At 45.8% G+C, this 19,599-nt stretch overlaps 1 protein-coding gene across 2 annotated transcripts; it reads right to left on the reverse strand.

The window, feature by feature from the left end:
• On the reverse strand, positions 1 to 14,560 carry TXNDC15 (thioredoxin domain containing 15). Of its 2 annotated transcripts, none has more exons than XM_036084293.2 (5): positions 13,976 to 14,560; positions 6,343 to 6,830; positions 4,658 to 4,821; positions 2,218 to 2,348; positions 1 to 711 (listed from the first exon to the last, which is right to left on the reverse strand). In XM_036084293.2, the coding sequence occupies exons 1-5, from the start codon at positions 14,040 to 14,042 to the stop codon at positions 515 to 517; spliced, it is 1,047 nt and encodes a 348-aa protein (XP_035940186.1). In that variant the 5' UTR covers positions 14,043 to 14,560; the 3' UTR covers positions 1 to 514. The 2 variants fall into 2 exon arrangements, with proteins under 2 accessions (XP_035940186.1, XP_035940183.1); XM_036084290.2 differs by lacking the exon at positions 13,976 to 14,560 and adding an exon at positions 6,956 to 9,316.
• Positions 14,561 to 19,599: the final 5,039 nt, after the last annotated feature.

Below are 19,599 nucleotides of genomic sequence, written 5' to 3' on the forward strand. Positions count from 1 at the left end.
GTACTTGACTCTTTTATTTTCCCATCAGTTACTCAGAAGGTCACACTTGCCAATTCTAGTTCTTCTTCCACAACAGAACACTTTCCTACTTACAGGCTCTGAGAGAAAAACTGCAAATGAACAGAAACCAACCTTCTTAAACATATATAAGGAATCAAGACTTTTCTAAAACCATAATGTGAAAAGTCCTACTTCTTCCTTCTATGAAGCCAACTGTCACTCTATCCACTATTCCACCTGAACACGCTCCCATTTGAAACTGGATCACTCCCTTAAAATATTGGATTAGTAAAAACAAGAATGGTGAGTTCTATTGAATATTTTTGCATTTGCTTTTTGTGGTACTAATTAAAACACCAATTTATAATTTTTTAACACATTCAACAGTTCAACAAATGCATGATTCTTTTAATCTGACTGAAGCTGTAAGTCTACACTTGACTGGAGAACATGTAAGAAAGTGCAGCATTAATTTCTGAAATTCCTCATTCCGACTTCTCCTTTCAGTCCATCACTATTCCGCATGTTCCTGCTCTTGTCCTGGAATTAGCCACCGAATGCTCTCAGTTCGAATGGTAGCATACATAATAAAACTAATCAAAAAGAATAAGGAAAATACAAGCAGCCAGTCCACACTTTTTATCAGAGTGCTGGGAAGAGGGCCTATTTGGTCAGCTTGAGTTACCACCACATTTTTCTTGGCTTCTATACCTGAAAGAGAAATCAGCTGTTTCAAATCAGATAAAAAACACATCCGCTAAAGATCTTTCTGAAGTATTCTGCATGGTATGCAAAAAGATATGCAGTCTTAAAATAAACACCACACTAGTATATCTGGGATGGGTTTCACTTGCCTGTTAGTGTAATTTGTAACTTGCCTTTCTCCCACCACATCAAAGGAACAGGAACCCATTCAGCTGTTCAGAGCCTAAACACTAGAATTTCTGTGAATTCCTCAGAAGGGTCTTCGGGCATGGTTAAGAGTTGTCTTTTGTTCTCTTTGAGACCAAAATTCAACAAGTAACTGGTAAAGCTACTCTCAGGAGTCTACAGAATGTTTTCACAGGTGAAGGAACGCTAAATTCAAAATGCTTTTAAATAATTTACTGAAAAAATTGTTAGAACTAACCACCACTGAGATCAGAGATTACCAAAGATGCTGTGACTCCTCAATTTCTTTTAGGTTCTAAGTTTTCTTAGAGTGTTGAGCAAAATGGCTCCCTCTCTCCATATCAACCTGATTGACAATCAGGGCTCTGGTACTGTAAGACTTGAATAGCTAACTATCTGGTAACAACCCTTTCATTCCTATGAGGTAACTCAGCTCTTTGTTCTTTACTGTGAGATATAAGTAATTAGATGCAACTTAATATATGTGGAAGGTATGTTATAGCTTATTTTTATTTCCAGTGAATATACTTCAGGAAGAAGTGGGGTGCTCATAATTAAGGCATTAAAGCTTTTGTGGAGCAAACTTTTCCAAAGAAGAAAATTTCTTCAATATTCAGTGTTCAAACTTTTACAGAATAAAAAATAAGGCCACATGTTTTGGCAAATATTAAGGAATTAAAATAGCACCTGCATATGAATGAATAAATGGCACAGCACACAGCAACAAAAAGAAGACACAACCCTATGCACCAACACAGGTGACTCCCACAAACACAATGGTGACTGAAATAAGCCAGACACAGGGGAATCCATTAGGTATGTCTCCATTAATAGAAAGTTCAAAACAGGGAACACTAGTCCATGGTGTTAGGAGTCAAGGTGGTGGTTACCCTTGCAGGCAGGAGCAACAGTGCTGAGCGGATGGGCTGGTAACGTTCTCTCTGGGTCGGAGTGCTGGTTACCCAAGGCATTCATTGTGTGAAAATTAATCACTCAGAACACCAATATAATGCACACATTTGTGTAACTATTACACTTTAGTGAAAAATGTATATAAAAAGTTATCTACAGGTGTATGGTATGTGAATTATAGAATAATAAAGCTGGTTTTTTAAAGGTATCGATAATCATTAAAATTACCTATTCATGTTAAACTTGCCACTGACTGAGAGACTTTTAACAGAACCACAGTAGTTCACTAGAAAAGACGGTTTACATCTGAAAGCCAGTCTTGACTCCTTCACTTAAGGAGAGCAGAGAGAAACCCACAGAAGGCATATACCTCCAGCAATAAAATCCTTTCTACGGCATATGATTTCTACATACCTGTCTGGTTAAAAATGAAGACTTTCAGTGTTTCCAATGTTCGGTCTGTATGATTAAATCTAGCCATTGGTTTAGCTCCTTGAAATAATAAGATGTTAGGAACAGCTACAGTGCCGAACCTGGTAGAAAGGCTATGACAGAAAGCAGTCAGTCAGACAACCTGAACTAACAGTGGGTTTCCTCACACAGTTACCATATCAGAATGGATGGCAATAAATGAGAAAGCATCATTTTCCTGTGACCTACAGAGGTTTCTAATATTCAAACTATATGCTTATAGCTATTTCTGACCTTTTTCCTTATGGGTTGAGATTGGGGGCATTCCTGTTCTGCTGAGTTGCTTTCTATTACAACAAGGAACTACCCCAACACAGTTATTCCACTTTTTTTTTTTTTATTTGAGAGAGCGAGAATGAGAGAGGGAGAGAGAGAGAGTACATGAGAGGGGGGAGGGTCAGAGGGAGAAGCAGGCTCCCCGCTGAGCAGGGAGCCCCATGCGGGACTCAATCCCGGGACCACAGGATCATGACCTGAGCCGAAGGCAGTCGCCCAACCAACTGAGCCACCCAGGCGCCCCTCCACTTTTTTTTAAAGTAAACTCTACCCCCAACGTGGGGCCGGAACTCACCACTGCAAGATCAAGGGTCGCATGCTCTACCGACTGAGCCAGCCAGGCATCCCCTAGTTATTCCGCTATTTAAGTTGCAAACTGCCAAAAGAAATCAGATCAGAAAATTCTAATTCATGGACAAAACACACTGTGTCAATTTACTTGACAGAAGAAATTTCAAACTCTCCAGAATGCCCATCTCCATCCCTCATACAAGATTCAGTTTAGGTTAAGCAATTAGTTTGGTAAGTCGGCACATGAGGATCTACGGTCTAGCAGACACACCAGGAAGTTCACAACTGGGGCAGGAGGTAACACGATCTGAGAGGGACTGGTTCACCTTTACATAATACAGAGTCATGCTATAAGCTCTGGAGTCAAAACATACGGGTTCAAGCCTCAGGTCTGTCACTGAACCAGCTGTGTGAGCTTCGGGCGGACTATTTAACCTCTTTAAGCCTCAGTTTCCCTGTGAGTAAAATGATAGTACTGGATAATCAGGATTTTTGTCTTTTGTAAACATGCTGCCACTTAGGGGCGCCTGGGTGGCTCAGTCGTTAAGCGTCTGCCTTCGGCTCAGGTCATGATCCCAGGGTCCTGGGATCGAGCCCCGCATCGGGCTCCCTGCTCAGTGGGAAGCCTGCTTCTCCCTCTCCCACTCCCCCTCCTTGTGTTCCTGCTGTCGCTATATCTCTCTCTCTGTCAAATAAATAAATAAAATCTTAAAAAAAAAAAAAAAACATGCCACTTAAATATGAACATATGAGGCAAACACATGTCGCAGGCCATATAACAAGAACAAGTATCCTCCACTCTCCACAGTTAAGGCACCAGAGCAGGCACTGAGACGGATGCATGGAGAAGACTGACCAAAGCAGATAATAAAAGCCTGCAGGGAATGGAAGCCCAAACCCAGAGTACTAAGCTGGTGCTGGGAGCCAGCCCTGCCGGCTTGGGGGCAGGGGAAGGCCCAGTCAAAGTCTGACACTAACCTAGACTGTCCTTCCCATCAGTCTGCTCCCTTGGGCCAGTCCATGTAGATATTTCCCTGAAGCCCTTGTGAGAATTACTAATTTGCTGCGATTTCTTTCTCCCTAAACAAGTTTAGGTAAACATTGGCAGTTACATTACCCACACTGAAGATGAGTGGCGTGCAAAGTTTTACTCAAAATTTTTACTCGAGGGGCGCCTGGGTGGCTCAGTGGGTTAAGCGTTCAACTCTTGGTTTCGGCTGAGGTTGTAATCTCAGGTTGGGGGGATCAAGCCCCACATCGGGCTTGGCGCTCAGCGGGGAGTCTGCTTCTCTCCCTCTCTCTCTCCCCCTCTCCCTGCTCACTTGGTCCCTCCCTCCCTCTCTCTCTCAAATAAATAAATACATCTTTAAAAAAATTTTTTTTTACTCAAAAAAGTTTTACTCAACTTCACTTTTACCAATTTGACCATCTTCCAGACTCTCGAAACTGATTCACACACAACCTCCTGTGCCCGGCTAAAGGGCACGTGACGTAGGGGAGGAGGGTCACGCTTTATAACCCAGACACAGTCACAGCACTGGGGAAATACAGAACATGTGAACAAAGCTCTTTATAACGTAGCAGTCCACTCTGCAGAGAACAGTCCCTCCTCTCCAGCGGCCTCCAGAAAGTGAGGCCTCAGCTCCCTGAGGAGTGTGACCACCCTCACCACTCACCCTTGTCTATCCCTCCCGCTAGTCCAGCTTCCATGGTCATACCTATCTCCCTCAGCTTCGAACTTAACTGACGACAACCTCCAAATAACTGCAAGCATTATCCAGAAGGATGACACGTAAGCTCTACTCAGGGAACGTACCTGCTGTGCTGAGATGCATCCAGTGCCAAAAAATGAAGAGCTGGAAATGCCCGGGGCAGAGAATTAAAATGAGGGGCCAAACTGGCAGAAAATCGGCACCACGGGGTGTAAAACAGGACTAGTGTGCAGTCACTACCATTTGGGTTTAGAAAATCCATAAGGTCCTGTGGTAAAAGAAACAAGTGTTAAAGTCAGCAGGAAATGTTCATGTACATTCTTCTCGAAGGATGCCCAAGAAACTGGAAACACAGCTGCCTCCAAGAAGAGGAGGCAGGAACACAGACAGGAGAGAGACTATAGGGTATCCCCTTAAGAACCTTTTGGGTTTTGAACCATAGGAATGCATGAATCAGCAGAAAAGTATTATCAAATAACAAATCATAAACTTTCCCATAATCTTTCTTGATAGTACTACAGAGCAATTTTAGTATTTTTCATAATGCATTAATTCAAATATTAAGTACCCACAAGGCACAGGCCATCGTCCCGACCTCTGACCTGTGCCTCTCACACACTAATGGCATTATTAAAGCACTGAGATCTCAGGCCCCAATCATCAACTCAGCAGATCCAAATCTGTAAGCAGCTGAATCAATGTATTCGGCCAAAGGCTAGTTCAGTTCAAGGGTGCACCATCCGTGCCACCACCCTAACTCAGGCTGCTGAAACTGCTCTCTCCTGGCCAAGTGTGTGACCTCCAGAGCTGAGGTACAGTGTTCACCAGGCACTGAGGGGAGGGGGTGAGGCCAGCGCTGACCCCTGCACATGGAGGGGCTACGGATGCTCAATGTACCACATACCCTCATTTAAAATAAGCAGTCACGGTGTGCAGAGCTAGGATTTCTTCTCGTAGTACATAAGCAGCCTGAACTCATCCTGCTACCTGGCTTAACAATCCCACAGAAACAGTCAGTCATTATCTCAGTGTTCTCTTCAGAATTATCATTTATCCAATGGACTGGAAAAGCATGGCTGGGTTGGGGACAACTGTCTCAGCTCTCACTCCAGAGAAAACACTGGAGTCAAGCTCTTTGAAGGAAAGAAATTTTTCATTAATATAAAATGCTTCCCAGGGGTATCACCACTCTAAACAATGCTAAATCACAATCTTAGTAATTCAGATATTTTTAACTTGCCTCTGTAATAAATACCTCATTTGGAAGAAGAAAAATGCTAAGATTCTGAGGCCAAGTGCCCATCTGTCCACTGGGATTTTTTTTTTTAAGATTTATTTATTTACTTGAGACAGAGGGCATGAGTGGGGGGAGGGGCAGAGGGAGAGAATCTCCAGCAGACACCGTGCTGAGCGCAGAGCCGGACGTGGGGCTCCATCTCACGACCCTGAGATCATGGCCTGAGCCGAAACCAAGAGTCCCACGGAACCTACGGAGCCCCCCAGGCGGCCCTGTCCCCCGGGATTTTCACCATGAGGCTTGGTGCAGAGAGGACCCCGAGGGGGACCAGGCTCAAGCCGCCTAAAAAGCATAATCGATACTGGTTCTATCGCCTCCTCTCCCTACAAACATCATAGAGAGCCAAGTCGGTTTTCAGTGATGCAGCCATTAGATGCTGTCCCACTTGGAAAAGGACAAAGATTCTGACCCTCCATTTGAAAGCTGGCAGAGTATTAAATCGTGAAATCAATATGCGGAAACAGAGCAAAGCACTAAACCATTCTTTCTTACCTGTGACATATTTAAAATTTTCAGAGTGAAGTTTTCTAGTCCCGTCACATTTCTCTCCTCGCAGTTCACCTTGGGGGACTTCAGACTCTCCGTGTTATTGGCGTCCTCGGGTGGCGCCGGGTCGGATTCGGCCACTTCCGGCTCTGAGTAATACTCGTCCTCTCTGTCCTGGAAGCTGGCCCCCCCGCCGTCCAGAGAAAAGAGGTGCTCTCGGAGACTGCACCGCGAGTCCTCCTCCCCTCGGGCCCCGCAGGTGCCGCCGCTGGGCTCGGGGCTCAGCTTGTCCTCGGTCTCGCCGGGGATCACGGACAGCAGCACCACGTGGTCGCCATCGGCGTCCAGCCCCAGCACAGCGCCGGCCTCTCCCGCGGGCTTGTAGTGGCCCGCGGGGCCGCGCGAGGGCTCCTCCTCGCTCGCGGACACAGCTCCCGCCTGCAGAGCGTGAGCACGCTGCTCCTCCGACTGCAAGTGACCGCTCTCCTCTGCAACTAAAACATGCCAGCATGTTCACGCTCCTAAGTCCCTTCCAAGTACATGAACCCAAAAAGGAATTACAGTTCCCCTACAGAGGAAAAAGGTACCCTTCCCATGAAGCTATCAGAGGGCCACCCACCATTCTCCAGATCATGAAGGAGGTCACCAGGAGGTACCAGATTAATGAATGTCAAATACAATGTGGACCAATCTGTATCTTCACGTGATACCTGCTTTCTTGCCATGTGGATTATAAGCAAAAACATTCCAGTGCAGACATCCAATGAGGAAAACAACACAAACACCTTAACAATTTCATTTGTTTGATGAGAATATCCAACAAAATAATGATGCTTTTATAGAAGATTCTACTATAGCAAAGCATCCTTGCACACATTATAACAGCCCTGTGAGCCCAGCAGGACAAAGGTTACCAATCCCTCTTAACGGAGGACCAAGCTGAGGCACAGAGAGGCAGTGGAATGCCCAACAGCACACAAGCTAGTAAGCAGCAGAGCCAGGTCTCTGAGTGAAGTCTTCTGGCTGCTACTCAGATCGGGCCTTACCCTCCCCATGATACCTCGGGGGTTGCTGTGCCTCCTGGCCTGAGAACACTGCCCCACCCATACAGCATATCCAGCCTGAGGTGGCCTCTCCTGCCTGCAGCCCTTGGGAGTGCCAGGAGGTGCACCCCACAGGGCCGGGGCAGCAGCAGGGCAAAGGAGGACGTTCCTCCCACTCTGGAGCCACTAGATAGGGCTTGGGCAAAATGCTCTGAGAAGGGAAGACTCTGGGGAAGTCTCATACATCCAGGGAGGAATCTCCACTCACCTCTGTAACAGTGACTCCTGCCTCCAACTCCCATTAACTCAACCAGAGCAGCCAGACTCAGTGCCAGGCACTGACCAGGGAGAACCAAGGAGCCCAGCTATACTCAGACAAGCTCGCCATGTGGCTGGAAAACCCTCAGCCATGCCAACAGCATGTCACCGAAGTGTGAAAAACCAACTGGCTTTCAAGTTGGGGAGGGGTCTGGGAGCTTCCTAAGGTATGCACCTTTGTATAAGGTCTCAAAGAATATCCCCAAAGAGATGCACAGATTCATTCAGCAATTCAAAAACCTTCTCTGAGAATTCTGCTTCTGGGTAAGCTGGAGTAAGAGGGACCAGATTTACCCTCCCTAGTGAAACAACCCAAAAACGGCCAAAAATGTGAACCAGTTTCAGGAGACTAGTTAGCAGGCAACGAAGGATAGGGATCCCTGAGAAACAGGAAGAGAAATAAACAGGAGGGCCCTACAAGTGCTCCAGCTTACCACCTGAGGGAATGCTTCCCCGGGGGCTCAGGGAGGCGGAAGGAAGCAGGCAGAGTCCAGCACTCCTCAAGTTGAGGAGACGGTACTAAGGGTACAGAGAGACCAAGAAAGCTAGAGTCTGAGGGACAGAATAGTACAGATGGGCAAGCTGCAGTGAGAGGACTCCAGAGACCTGCCGAGTAACCCCCATCGAGTACACTGGTCAGCATTTACATGTGAGTAAGTTCCCAAAGCTAGGCAAAGAACCGCCCAAAAGGATCAGAGACAACAGTACCCAACCCTCACACAGAGCTGGGAAGCGTACCTGTTCCCACCCGCTAGACTGGAAAACCTCACAATTCACAGAGCACTGGGGAGAGTACACAAAAGTAGTGGGGCAAAATTAATCCTACAGTAAATACAGCTCTGCTCTCGTCTAGCAAACCTTAAAAGCCAGGATCAAACCATGCTCAGCTAACTTAACTGTACCCTAGAACAAACTCATGAATATTTAGAGGAATACTAAAATATCCAGCACTCAACAAGGTCGAATTTATGTCTGGCATCCAATCAAAAGTTACCAGGCATGCAAAAAAGCAGGAAAATATGATCAATAATGAGAACAGTAATTAACCAATTAAAACTGACCCACAACTTGCAGATGTCAGAACTAGGAGATAAGGATATTAAAACAGTAATTATAATTCCATTACATATGTTCAGAAAGTTAAGCAGACAAAGGGACATAAGATATAAAAGACCTGCATCAAAATGCAAATCAAAACCACACAGATCTCACCTCACACCTGTCAGATTAGCTATTATCAAAAAGACAACGAGTGCTGGTGAGGACGTGGAAAGAAAAGGAAACCCTTGTGCACTCTTGGAAGGAATGTAAATTACTACAGCTATTGTGGAAAACAGTATGGAGGTTCCTCAAAAAATTAAAACTGTAATTACCATATGATCCAGCAATTCCATTTCTGGGTGGAACAAAAACACTAATTTGAAAAAATATATGCACCCCATGTTCACTGCAGCCTTATTTACAAAAGCCATGGAAGCAACCTAAGCGTCTACCAAAGGATGAATGGAAAAGAACATAGAATCACACAATATTATTATTATTCAGTCACAAAAAGAGGAAACCTTGCTATTAGCAACAACATGGATGGACCATTACGCTACATGCGATAAATCTCAGAAAGACAAATACCATATGCTCTCACTTACATGTGGAATCTTTAAAAATAAATAAATAAATAAATAGCTTATAGATGCAGAGAACAGACTGATGGTTGCCAGAGGTGATGGTGGGGGGAGGGGATGAAATGGGTGAAATGGTCAGAAAGTACAAATTTCCAGTTACAAAATAATTCATGGGAATGTAAGGTACTGCATGGTGACTCTAGTTAATAATACTGCCTTGCATATTTGAAAGTTGCTGAGAGTAAACTAAAAGTTCTTTCTCATCATGAGAAAAAAGATTTAACTAGGCATGGTCTCAGATGTTAACTAGACTTACTATGGTGATCATTTTGCAATTATACACAAAGATTAAATCATTATGTTGTACACCTGCAACTAACATAATGTTTATGTCAATTATAATATAATTTTTTATAATTTTTTTTAAAAGACCCAAATTGTACTCTGGCAACAAAAACTACAACGTCTGAAATGAAAACTGCACTGGGTGGGATTAACAGCAAATTAGGCATTGCAGAAGAAAAGACTAGTGAATTTGAAAGCATAGCAACAGAACCTATCCAAAATCAAACATACAATGAAAACAAGAATCCAAAGAAACGAAGAGAATCAGTGAGCTATGGGACAGTTTCAAGTGGCCTAACATACAGATCATGAGAATACCCAGAAGGGGGGGGGGTGTGTGTGGACAGAAAAAGTATTTGAATTAATAATAACCAAAAACTGCACAAACTTGATAAAAATCATAAATGCACAGATCTAAGAAGTTCAGCAAACCCCAAGCTCAATGAACTACACCAAGATATTATCATAATCAAATTGCTCAAAACCAGTGACAAAGACAAAAATCTTAAAAGCAGCCAGAGAAAAAAGACATGCTACGTACAGAGGAAGAAAGATAAAGATGACAGCAGATTCCTTGTTGGGAACAATGCAAGCAAGATGAGTAGCAACATTAAAGTACTTGAAAGGAAAAAACTATAAACCTAAAATTCTATACCCAGGAAAATATCTTTCAAAAATGAAGGGAAGGAGTGCCTGCGTGGCTCAGACGGTTAAGCGTCTGCCTTCGGCTCAGGTTATGACCTCAGTGTCCTGGGATCGTCATGTCTCACATCAGACTCCCTGCTCAGCAGGGAGTCGGCTTCTCCCTCTCCCTCTACCCCTACCCCCTGGCTCATGCTCTCTCTGTCTCCCTCTCAAATAAATAAAATCTTTTTTAAAAAAGAAAAAAAGAAGGGAAAATAAATACCTTTTCAGAAATATTAAAAGCTAAAAGAATTCATCACCAACAAACACCCAGAACAAGAATTTTAAAGGAACTCCTTCAGGCCGAAGAAAAATGATACCGGATGGAAATATGGATCAACACAGAAGAATGGAGAGCACAAGAAACAGTAAGTACACTGATAAATATACACAATCTTTCTGAAAGTGTAGCTATGAAAGGGACAAGAAAGCCAGGGTAGGTGATAAGGGGCCAAAGGAGGTTTCTGTTTCGGCTTTTAGGACAGAGGAGAAGTTTAAGGATATATCAAGTTGATGGGAACGTGGGCGAGAAGGGCACGAGAACAACAGAGGTTAGACAGGGCAGCCAGAGGCTACACGTCTGGAGAACAAAGGATGCCGAGTATGGGGGCCAACCCTCCTCCCAAATGCCCCAGCTCCACAGACATCTGCTCTCTCAGAATCTAACCAACATCTTAGCTCTCACAAGTACATAGAAAATGCCAAGATCCCGAAAGAACCTCAGGAGAAAAAAATCAGGGCAGAAATGAGAACCTGGCTCTCTCTGATCACCCTCATAAAAATGGATAGATGTCCCCTGCAAAAAATCAAAAGGGAGTCTGAGTGAAGCACAGAGCTGGTATTTTCAGTTCAGGAGGCTTATTTTTCCCTCCTGTGAAAGAGTTAAGTAGACAGTACACAGTAGGAACCAAAACATTCTTATGCCCTCAGGTACCAGTGTTTTCACTCAAGTATTGGGAAGAGAGGAAACTGTGAAGTATCCCACACCAAGACAGAAATGACGTACTGTGTGAGAGTCGCTGAACCCTTGCAGCGTCATGTGCCTTTTAAGAGACTGCTTCTTAACCTCAACACGCTGACTACAGTGTGAGCCACGCAAAAACGACAATCACTGCATCACTGGCAGCAAGGAAGATATCTGGAGATCGCTGCCAGGGAGCCCTGGCCTAGGTCAGATCCTTCACACCCTTCCAGTTTTGCTCAGAAGGTTCTCTACCAGCCGCAGGTTTTTCACAATGGCTTCTGTGGCAGCGATTCCAGGCCCCACATGGTGTGGCCGCTGTCCACACTCTGAACGAGTTCCACCAGACATCGCGGTCCCTGAACACTCGCGATCTCCTCCACCTACCTCAGTGTTGTCCTGAGGGCTGTTTCTCTGCCAGGAAAGCCCTCCACTGGCTCCCTTCCTGGCTAATCTGACTCAACGTTCAGATCTTACCCTAAACTTCACCTCTGTAAGGTGAACTTCACCCTGCCTGACCCTCAGACCAGAGGGGTCTCCCATAACAGCATGCAGTAATACCCTGGGACTCTCCTTGAAGCATTTTCCACTGTTGGAATTTACTTAATTATTTGTAGTCATTTAATGCCTGTCCTCCCCAGCAGATAGGACGGTGGGCCTGTTTCTCTATCTGGCTCACCACTGTACCTCAAGTGCCCAGCAGAGCATATGACGTGTGATGGGCGCTAAGCAAAAATCTGCTAGTTGACTGCCTAGTGAAGACAGGCATGGGGGTGCTGAAGCCAGGAGGGGGTTCCTGTGCCTTGACACCTGGATAGCACTGCTACGTCCAGTTGCGCATCTGCCAGTGGGGTCCACTACAGACCAAAAAGCCTTGGATTTTCAGCCACCCTAAAAAGGACCCAGGTGGTGAAAGTCCCTCTGTCCTCACCCCATCACGGCCTCGCCATGATGACCAATGGCCCACCGATGGCTGGTGTTATCCTCAGGTCTGCGTGCACATGGCCCAGACTGCTAGGGGGGCTCCCATCACACTGACTACAACAGTAAGTCAGTGCCCTGAATCAACAAGATTCTGCCTGGAAACAGCACACTCAACATGGGCAATGTGAGGAAAGATGCGTAAAGGGGCCCCCGACACGTGTGCTGGATGTCAGAGAAACCAAAAGCAATGGTAAGGAACTTCAGGGCCAGTAACGGCCGAGAGCGAGCCAGTTACCACTCAAAGACCTTAAGAGTTCAGAAGCAGCAACAGTCACAGAACCTTGGAACAGTGTGCTCACGCTTCTAGAAGCTGTGACTGGAAGGACAAAGCCAACCCAGGATAACCCCTAAGGGAGGAAGCTGAGAGGATCAATATCCTGACCTCACGCTCCCTTCATTCCAACCCACAGGAAGCCAGAAGGCAAGACGGCCAGTCGTCACGCCATACAGGACAGCCACTCGGGGCACAGCGCAGGGTAGACAAGGCTAGAGAACGATCTGGGGAACAAACAAAAGCTATCCAGCACATGCTGGCCCCTCTCTGAAGCTGGTGGTTAAGCGTAGTGACAGAAATGTAGTACAGAGGTTTGACCGTGAAGTAGGCAGGCATGAGCTTGAATCATGGCTCCTCAACTTCTGGCTGTTGGAGACCTTGGCAGAACACTTACTGACACTGAGTCTCGGTTTACTCATCTGTAAAACGGGAACCAGAGCAACAGCTACTTCATAAACATTTGAAGATTAAATAAGATGATGCTCATAAAGCACAAAGCACAGGACCTGGCACATAACCAGTCCTCTCATCAACGATAATTGTGTTACTATTCTTCCCCCTTCCTCCTGCTCGGCCACCCAGCTGCCCTGCCTCCTTCCAGGACACCTCACGCAAAGCAAAGACCTGCCTGCCCCTGTAGTGAATGACAAGCAAGGCCGAAAGGTCTAGACTTCAACAAACTGTGAGGAGTGGGGTGACACAGCACTGAGGATAAGGCCCCACTCGTGGCCCGAGCCCTGCGTCCAGGGTGGCTGCCTCCCCGCCTGAGGATGCCCCAAGAGCATGCCACGGCAAGCGGCGGGTTACCCGGGGAGTCTCGTCAGTTTTCTCATCTGTCCTTCGTGCAGGCAACCTGAGCAAGAGCGGCCTTCTTTAAAAAGTGACCCATCGAGGTGCCAAATAAAGCGTGGGCTCTGCAGGCAGAAAGACAGGCTCTGCCATGACCCGAAGGGCAAACTCAGGCTCTCTGAGCTCCGCGCCTCCACCTGTAACGTGGAGATAGTCTTGCAGCCTCTCTCCTACGGTGGGTGCGAGGGCTAACTGAGATAGGGCACAGTTCCTGCCTCCGCGTAAGGGCACCGGAAATGCCGGCTATTCGTGATGATTTTTATCATTCATAATAAAGGGTATGCCTCAGTAGGCGCTAAGACACTGTCACTCCCGCCGGACTGACGCCTGCTGCGGGGGCCCGGACGGGCTCCCCGCCACCGCGGACCACCACTCGGGGCCACCCAGGCGGAAAGAGGTCGGGACGACGCGCGGCCGGTGCCAGGAAGAGCCGAGGGGCGCGCCGCGGGCCCCCGCGCAGGTGAAAGCGCCGCCCGAGCGCACCCCCACCGCGCCCTGCCATTTCTCTCGCCGCCGCCTGCCGCCCCGGGCCACGGCCCCAGCCCCAGCCCGCACTCACCCTCCAGGCCGCGGGCGGGAGGCCCCAGCACCCACAGCAGGACCTGCCACCAGCCGAGGAGCCGCATGGCGCGGGCCTAGAAGCGGCCTGGACCACCACCCAGGCCGCAGGGCAACCGGCGCACGGCGACGCGCGTCGCGCTCCCGGCCTCCCGGAGGCCTGGGGGGGAGGGGAGCCGCGAGCGCGATCCCGTGCCGCCATCTTGGCAGCTGGCAGCGGCCGCGGGCGCCATCTTGGAATCGGGCGGCCTGCCTCTGGCCTTTGGCTTCCGGTCCTTGGGATTCGCGGCCGTTCAGGAGCCGAGAGCCAGACACTTGGGGTCGCCTCGAACTTTCCTGACCGCCAACCCCTTGACGGAGTTCAAGAGGCCAGCGGCCCTCCTTCTTCGCGCGCCAGCCGGTCTGGCTGCTGGCAGCACCCACTGCGCCTGTGTGGCGCTTCATTCCGGGGCCCAAACGGCCCGGAAGCCTCCTCCTTCAAGCGCCCCGAATCTCCTGCCTTACCCCTGTCCCCCTACCTACGGTTGCCAGGTGAAATACAGGGTGCCCAGTTAAATCTGCATTTCACAGAAACCACGAATAGTTTTTTTTCCACTCCAAGAAACAGACGAATTTTCCAACGTAACTTTGTCCTGTAATTGTATTTGCTGCGTCTGGTCACCCTAACCCTACCTCCTGTGCACTCAGGGCGGGCAGTTTTGGGATGGTGGTTGGTGGATTTGCAGGGCAATCTCCCGCTCCCTGATCCACCGCCCAAGACCCGGGCCTGGAGGAGGCTGGGCCACCGCCGGCGAACAGCTCGGGAAGGACCTGGAAGCAGGAAGGCCTGGATGGGGAGGGGAGGTGTGCGGCAGGGCGGGGCTCTGCATTCCGGAGCTGGGCGGGGGCGGGGGAGGGCGGAGGAGGGACCTAAGAGACAATGCTCGGAGGTGGAAAGAAGCACTCTTAGGTCTGCAGTTAAGGGGAAGGGCCTCCTAAAATCAATAAAGCGAGTTTCGAGCGGGGGCCCGGGCTACATCAGTGCAGACAGTGCTGCTGTCAAACTTTAAGAGGTTGGAAACACAGAAATAGATTTCAAACATCTTTACATCAAACCATTGGTAGTTACAGCAACGTAAAGAGGAACCTAGGCTTTTTTTGGCCATGTGGTGAATCCCAAATCCAACATTTATAGGAGTGTATGGTCGGTCAGCAAATTATGTTAACTTCTCTTAAGTTGTTTCTTTTTTTTTTCTTTTTGAGAGAGAGAGAGCAGGAGAGCAGGATGTGAGGCAGAGGGAGAAGCAGGCTCCCCGCTGAGTAGGCCCCCCCCCCTCCTCTCTCCCTCCAGGTTCGATTCAGATCCTGGGACTCCAGGATCATGACCTGAGCCAAAGGCAGATTCTTAACCGACTGAGCCACCCAGGCGCCCCAAGTTCAGTTTCTTCATCTGTAAAGCGGGATGAATTTATACAGAGTTATGTGGATTAAATGAGATGTAAAGTGATGAGCACAGTGCATAATGCACAGTAAGCACATCAGAGTGTTAGCCATTATTATTTGGATCATACAATTCTAGTGGAGTAACCATAGTCCCCTGGTGCCCATCAAAGACTGTTAAACCAGAAAGATGTATCATCAATCTGACCTCATTGATTATTCTTCTCTTCTAAATAAGCCGCCAGGGTTTTGCTATGGTAAGTTCTCAAGTGCCCGTGGGTCCAGGAGACAATGAACAACATGGAGGAAACAGCCCACATTTCTAGAGCGGATCACTACAATCATCATTTGGCTGAACTACCTCCCTTGCCCCCTACCCAGTAATAGCAAACCTTTCCTTTTTTTTTTCTTTCTTTCTTTCCTTTTTTCTTTTTTTTTTAAGATTTTTTTTTTTTTTATTGATTGATTTGACAGAGAGAGACATAGCGAGAGAGGGAACACAAGCAGGGGGAGTGGGAGAGGAAGAAGCAGGCTCTCGGCCAAGCAGGGAGCCCGATGTGGGGCTGGATCCCAGGACCCTGGGATCATGACCTGAGCCGAAGGCAGAGGCTTAACGACTGAGCCACCCAGGCGCCCCTCCTTTTTTCTTTTTTTAAGTAAAACTCACCACCCCGAAATTGAGCAGCATGCTCTACCAACTGAGCAAGCCAGGCGCCCCAAACCTTATCTTCTTTAACTTATTCTCTCCCACACCCTTCACACCTAATTTGAAGGTGCATAAAAGCCAAAAGGACAGAGGATTAAGGGGGTTTAGGATTTATAAAAAGGAGAGTGATTTGATTTGTCCGGACACTCCGAAGTGGATTCCCTTCTTACTACTTCCATTTTATTAAGTCCTTTCCTCGCTGTGTTTGTGCTTTGGCTGTTTGTTTGGACAAATACTCTCGCAGATGTTAGAATTGTTGTCTTTCCTTAAATACTGTGTATACACTCTCAAATGACAACTCAGGAAATGCTGTCAACAGGACAGAATGCACATTTGACTGTCTCACCACCAGGTGGCACCTGCACTTATTTTCAGCAAGAAAATTGCCTTCAGGTTTGTCTTGAAACTTCTATTTTACTTTCGTTTCTGAGGGAAAAACGTTGATATCATCTTCTTCTTTTGGCTGAAATGAACTCTGTGTACCAACACCATTCGACCTGGGATCGTTCATTTGTATGAATGATAATAATTTGATAATAATTGGAACTGTTATGCATAACTACACATCTGCTTGGCAGGTGTTTAGTTTGTCCCTCTTGATCGGTTTGCCTAATTTGTTTTTAATCTGATGAATCATGAGAGCTTTTCTTTCATGGTGTTTCTCTGTCTCTCTCTCTCATGAAAAAAATGCGTATTTACATTCCTTTAGATCACTGTAGCTAAGTATATTTTCCAAAGACTGCCACAATCATATCCCTCCTCCCACATGCTGTTCTACAAAGTAATTTTGCCCCTGCCCCATCAATAGGTAGAATCAAATTCCCCTTCCCTTGAATCTGGGTGGGCCTGTGATTCACAAGCAACCAACAGAATGTAATACTGCATGAAGCCATCCTGTATAACTTCTGAGGCTACACAGCCTTACCTTTCTGCGCTGGAAGATTTTCCCTGGAGCTCTGAGCCACGAAGTAAGTAGTTGGACTGTCTAAAGCTGCCATGTTCTGAGGAAGTTCAAAGCAGCTTGCTGAGAGAACCCCAGACACTACCTGAAGAGAAGTGCCCACCATCACTCACTGATCCAGTCCCACTCTGTTTCGCCTTCGACTATCACTGGACTACTCCTGCCTGAGAGACCACAGCCACAAACGCCCTGACCCACGAATACAGAGACTTAAAAATTATTGTTATTATAAGTCATTAAGTTTAGGGTAATTTTATTTTAGAATAGATGACTGGATCATTTTATTTTGTAATTTAATAACTTTTAATCTGAAGAGACTGTGAATTAATTTAATAAATCAGTACTTTGGGCATATATCCATATACTTATTCTGCCAAGTTTCTTTCTCATCTTTATGATTTTAATGTTATATTTTGATGGACTTAAGTTGACCCACTGCACTCATTATTATTTAATCAATACTGAATATTCTGTGCAGTTATAACAGACTGATTAAACTGAGCTCCTTCAATAATTCAGTATCCTCCCAAGAGAGAGTTCCGTCCTCACAGGGCAGATCAGAGTAATGTACAGTAGTTAAGAAAACCGTAACAAAAATCCACAGGCTCTTTCCCAACTTTACCTACTCAGGGCATGTATCCTAAATTTCATTCCTAATTGAAATCATGCTTTCATTTGATATATATGAGGTGCTACCTCGTATACTCATAAGTATGAACCTCAATCATAATAGGAGAGCTCTGCATTTCTAATCTGAGTAATAAGCCCTTGGCATTTATGTTTTCACTCAGATGGTTTTCTCCCAAAGATATCATTCCAATTTGACTTATGAGAAAACTAAAGCTCAGAAAAAAAAAATGGTTTGGTATCACAGAGGGAGTTTCTGACAGAGCTAAGGCTAGAATACCAATCTGAATTCAAGACATTTTATACTCTGGTATACAATCAGTAACTCATTTCAAATGCTAGCACACTGTTAATCAATACTTCTGTAATGGCTCTTGTAAATAAATACGAGATTTAAATAAATTGATTATATTCAACTAATGAGAAGGCTCCTGTTGGGAGAGGTTGAAGATCTAGGAGAGAGGAAAAATTCTGAGAAGGAAATAGAGAAGGGGATCTGGAGAGGGATAAACCTGAAACAGTAAGAGGAATACTGCCTCCTTTGTAATAGGAGGAAAGGGTGAAGGCAGATAAGCTATTTTCTCTGTCAGGAAGGTGGTAGGCTGAGAGAGAGCCTGTGGTGGTATCTAAGTATCTTAAGAGCAGAGAATGGAAATCTGAAATAACCTAAATGAGGAGTGCCATGAGAGCTGACTAAGGATACAAAAGAACTTCCTGGTAGCATTGGGGATCAAGCTGTGGTTGGAAAGCAAGAATTTATAGTGGCAAATGGCACAGGTGTTTTTCTCCATTTAGCATTTAGCAGCCCAGGAGTAAATGGTAGCCAAAATTAGCCCAGAGTTAGTGTTTTGCCACGATTGAGTGATGTATAGACCAGGGGCAAGTTAACCGAAGATGATGATAGTTGCTAATATCTTTATGAGCCTAGTTGAGTCTTGTTTTTACCGGTTTTTTAAATTTTTATTGTTTTTTTTAATTCCAGTATAGTTAATTTACAGTGTTCTATTAGTTTCAGGTGTACAGTACAGTAATTCATGAGCAAAGTTGAGTCTTAACATTATCTTGAAATGGAACTTTCATGAGTTGGCCATTCCTTAGGTAGAAGAGTACTTCATACAACCTCGTAATTATTTATAATCAGTGTATTAGTTATCTATTGCTACATAACAAATTACATAAAACTGGGTTCTTAAAACAGTAATAATCATTTATTATCTCACACCATTTATATGGGTTAGCAAACCGGGCATTGCAATATCCCTGGCTTAGTTGGGTAGCGGTGGCTGAGAATCTCTCATGAGGTTACATTCAATAGCATGGCTAGTGCTACAGTCATTTGAATACTTGACTGGGAATGGAAGATAAGCTTCCCAGATGGCAAGTTGATGGTGACTGATGGCAGGAGGGCTCAGTTCTTAACCACGTGGGTCTCTCTATAGGACTGTTTGTATGTTCTCATGACATGACAGATGGCTTTCCTCAGACCAAGTGACATAAGAGAGCAGCCCTAAAGCTGCAATGTCTTTTATGTCCTAGCCTCAGAAATCACACACCATCGTTTCTGCAATACCCCATTAGTTACACATGTCACCACGTATAATGTAGGAGTAGACTATACAAGGACATAAATACCAGGAGGTGAGGATCATTAGGAGCCATATTGGAGGCTGGCTTACCACAAGTGAGTAATAGTACATGGATTCCTATAGTATTAACACTAAAGATGTTATAAATAATACTGTGTTAATAAAAACTTTTAAAAAAATAACTGAAAAAAATGCTGTTATAAATAATATGAAAGTAACATAAAAAATACCTATCCAAGCCATCACCTAATGGTCAATTACCTACTTAACTAATATGTTCCTCCTTCTCTTTTCAATTCATTGAATCTGATTTTGAGAAGTACTTG

This window comes from Halichoerus grypus, chromosome 2, assembly GCF_964656455.1.
Source record: "Halichoerus grypus chromosome 2, mHalGry1.hap1.1, whole genome shotgun sequence".
NCBI lineage: Eukaryota > Metazoa > Chordata > Mammalia > Carnivora > Phocidae > Halichoerus > Halichoerus grypus.

Coding starts and splice junctions, on each gene's coding strand:
- TXNDC15 (XM_036084290.2), bottom strand. CDS start 7,082: ATGTTTTTGCTTATAATCCACATGGCAAGAAAGCAGGTATCACGTGAA. Junction 2,349..4,657: donor GATGCATCTCAGCACAGCAG/GTACGTTCCCTG, acceptor TTTCTGTCATAG/CCTTTCTACCAGGTTCGGCA. Junction 712..2,217: donor CTTCATTTTTAACCAGACAG/GTATGTAGAAAT, acceptor TTTCTCTTTCAG/GTATAGAAGCCAAGAAAAAT.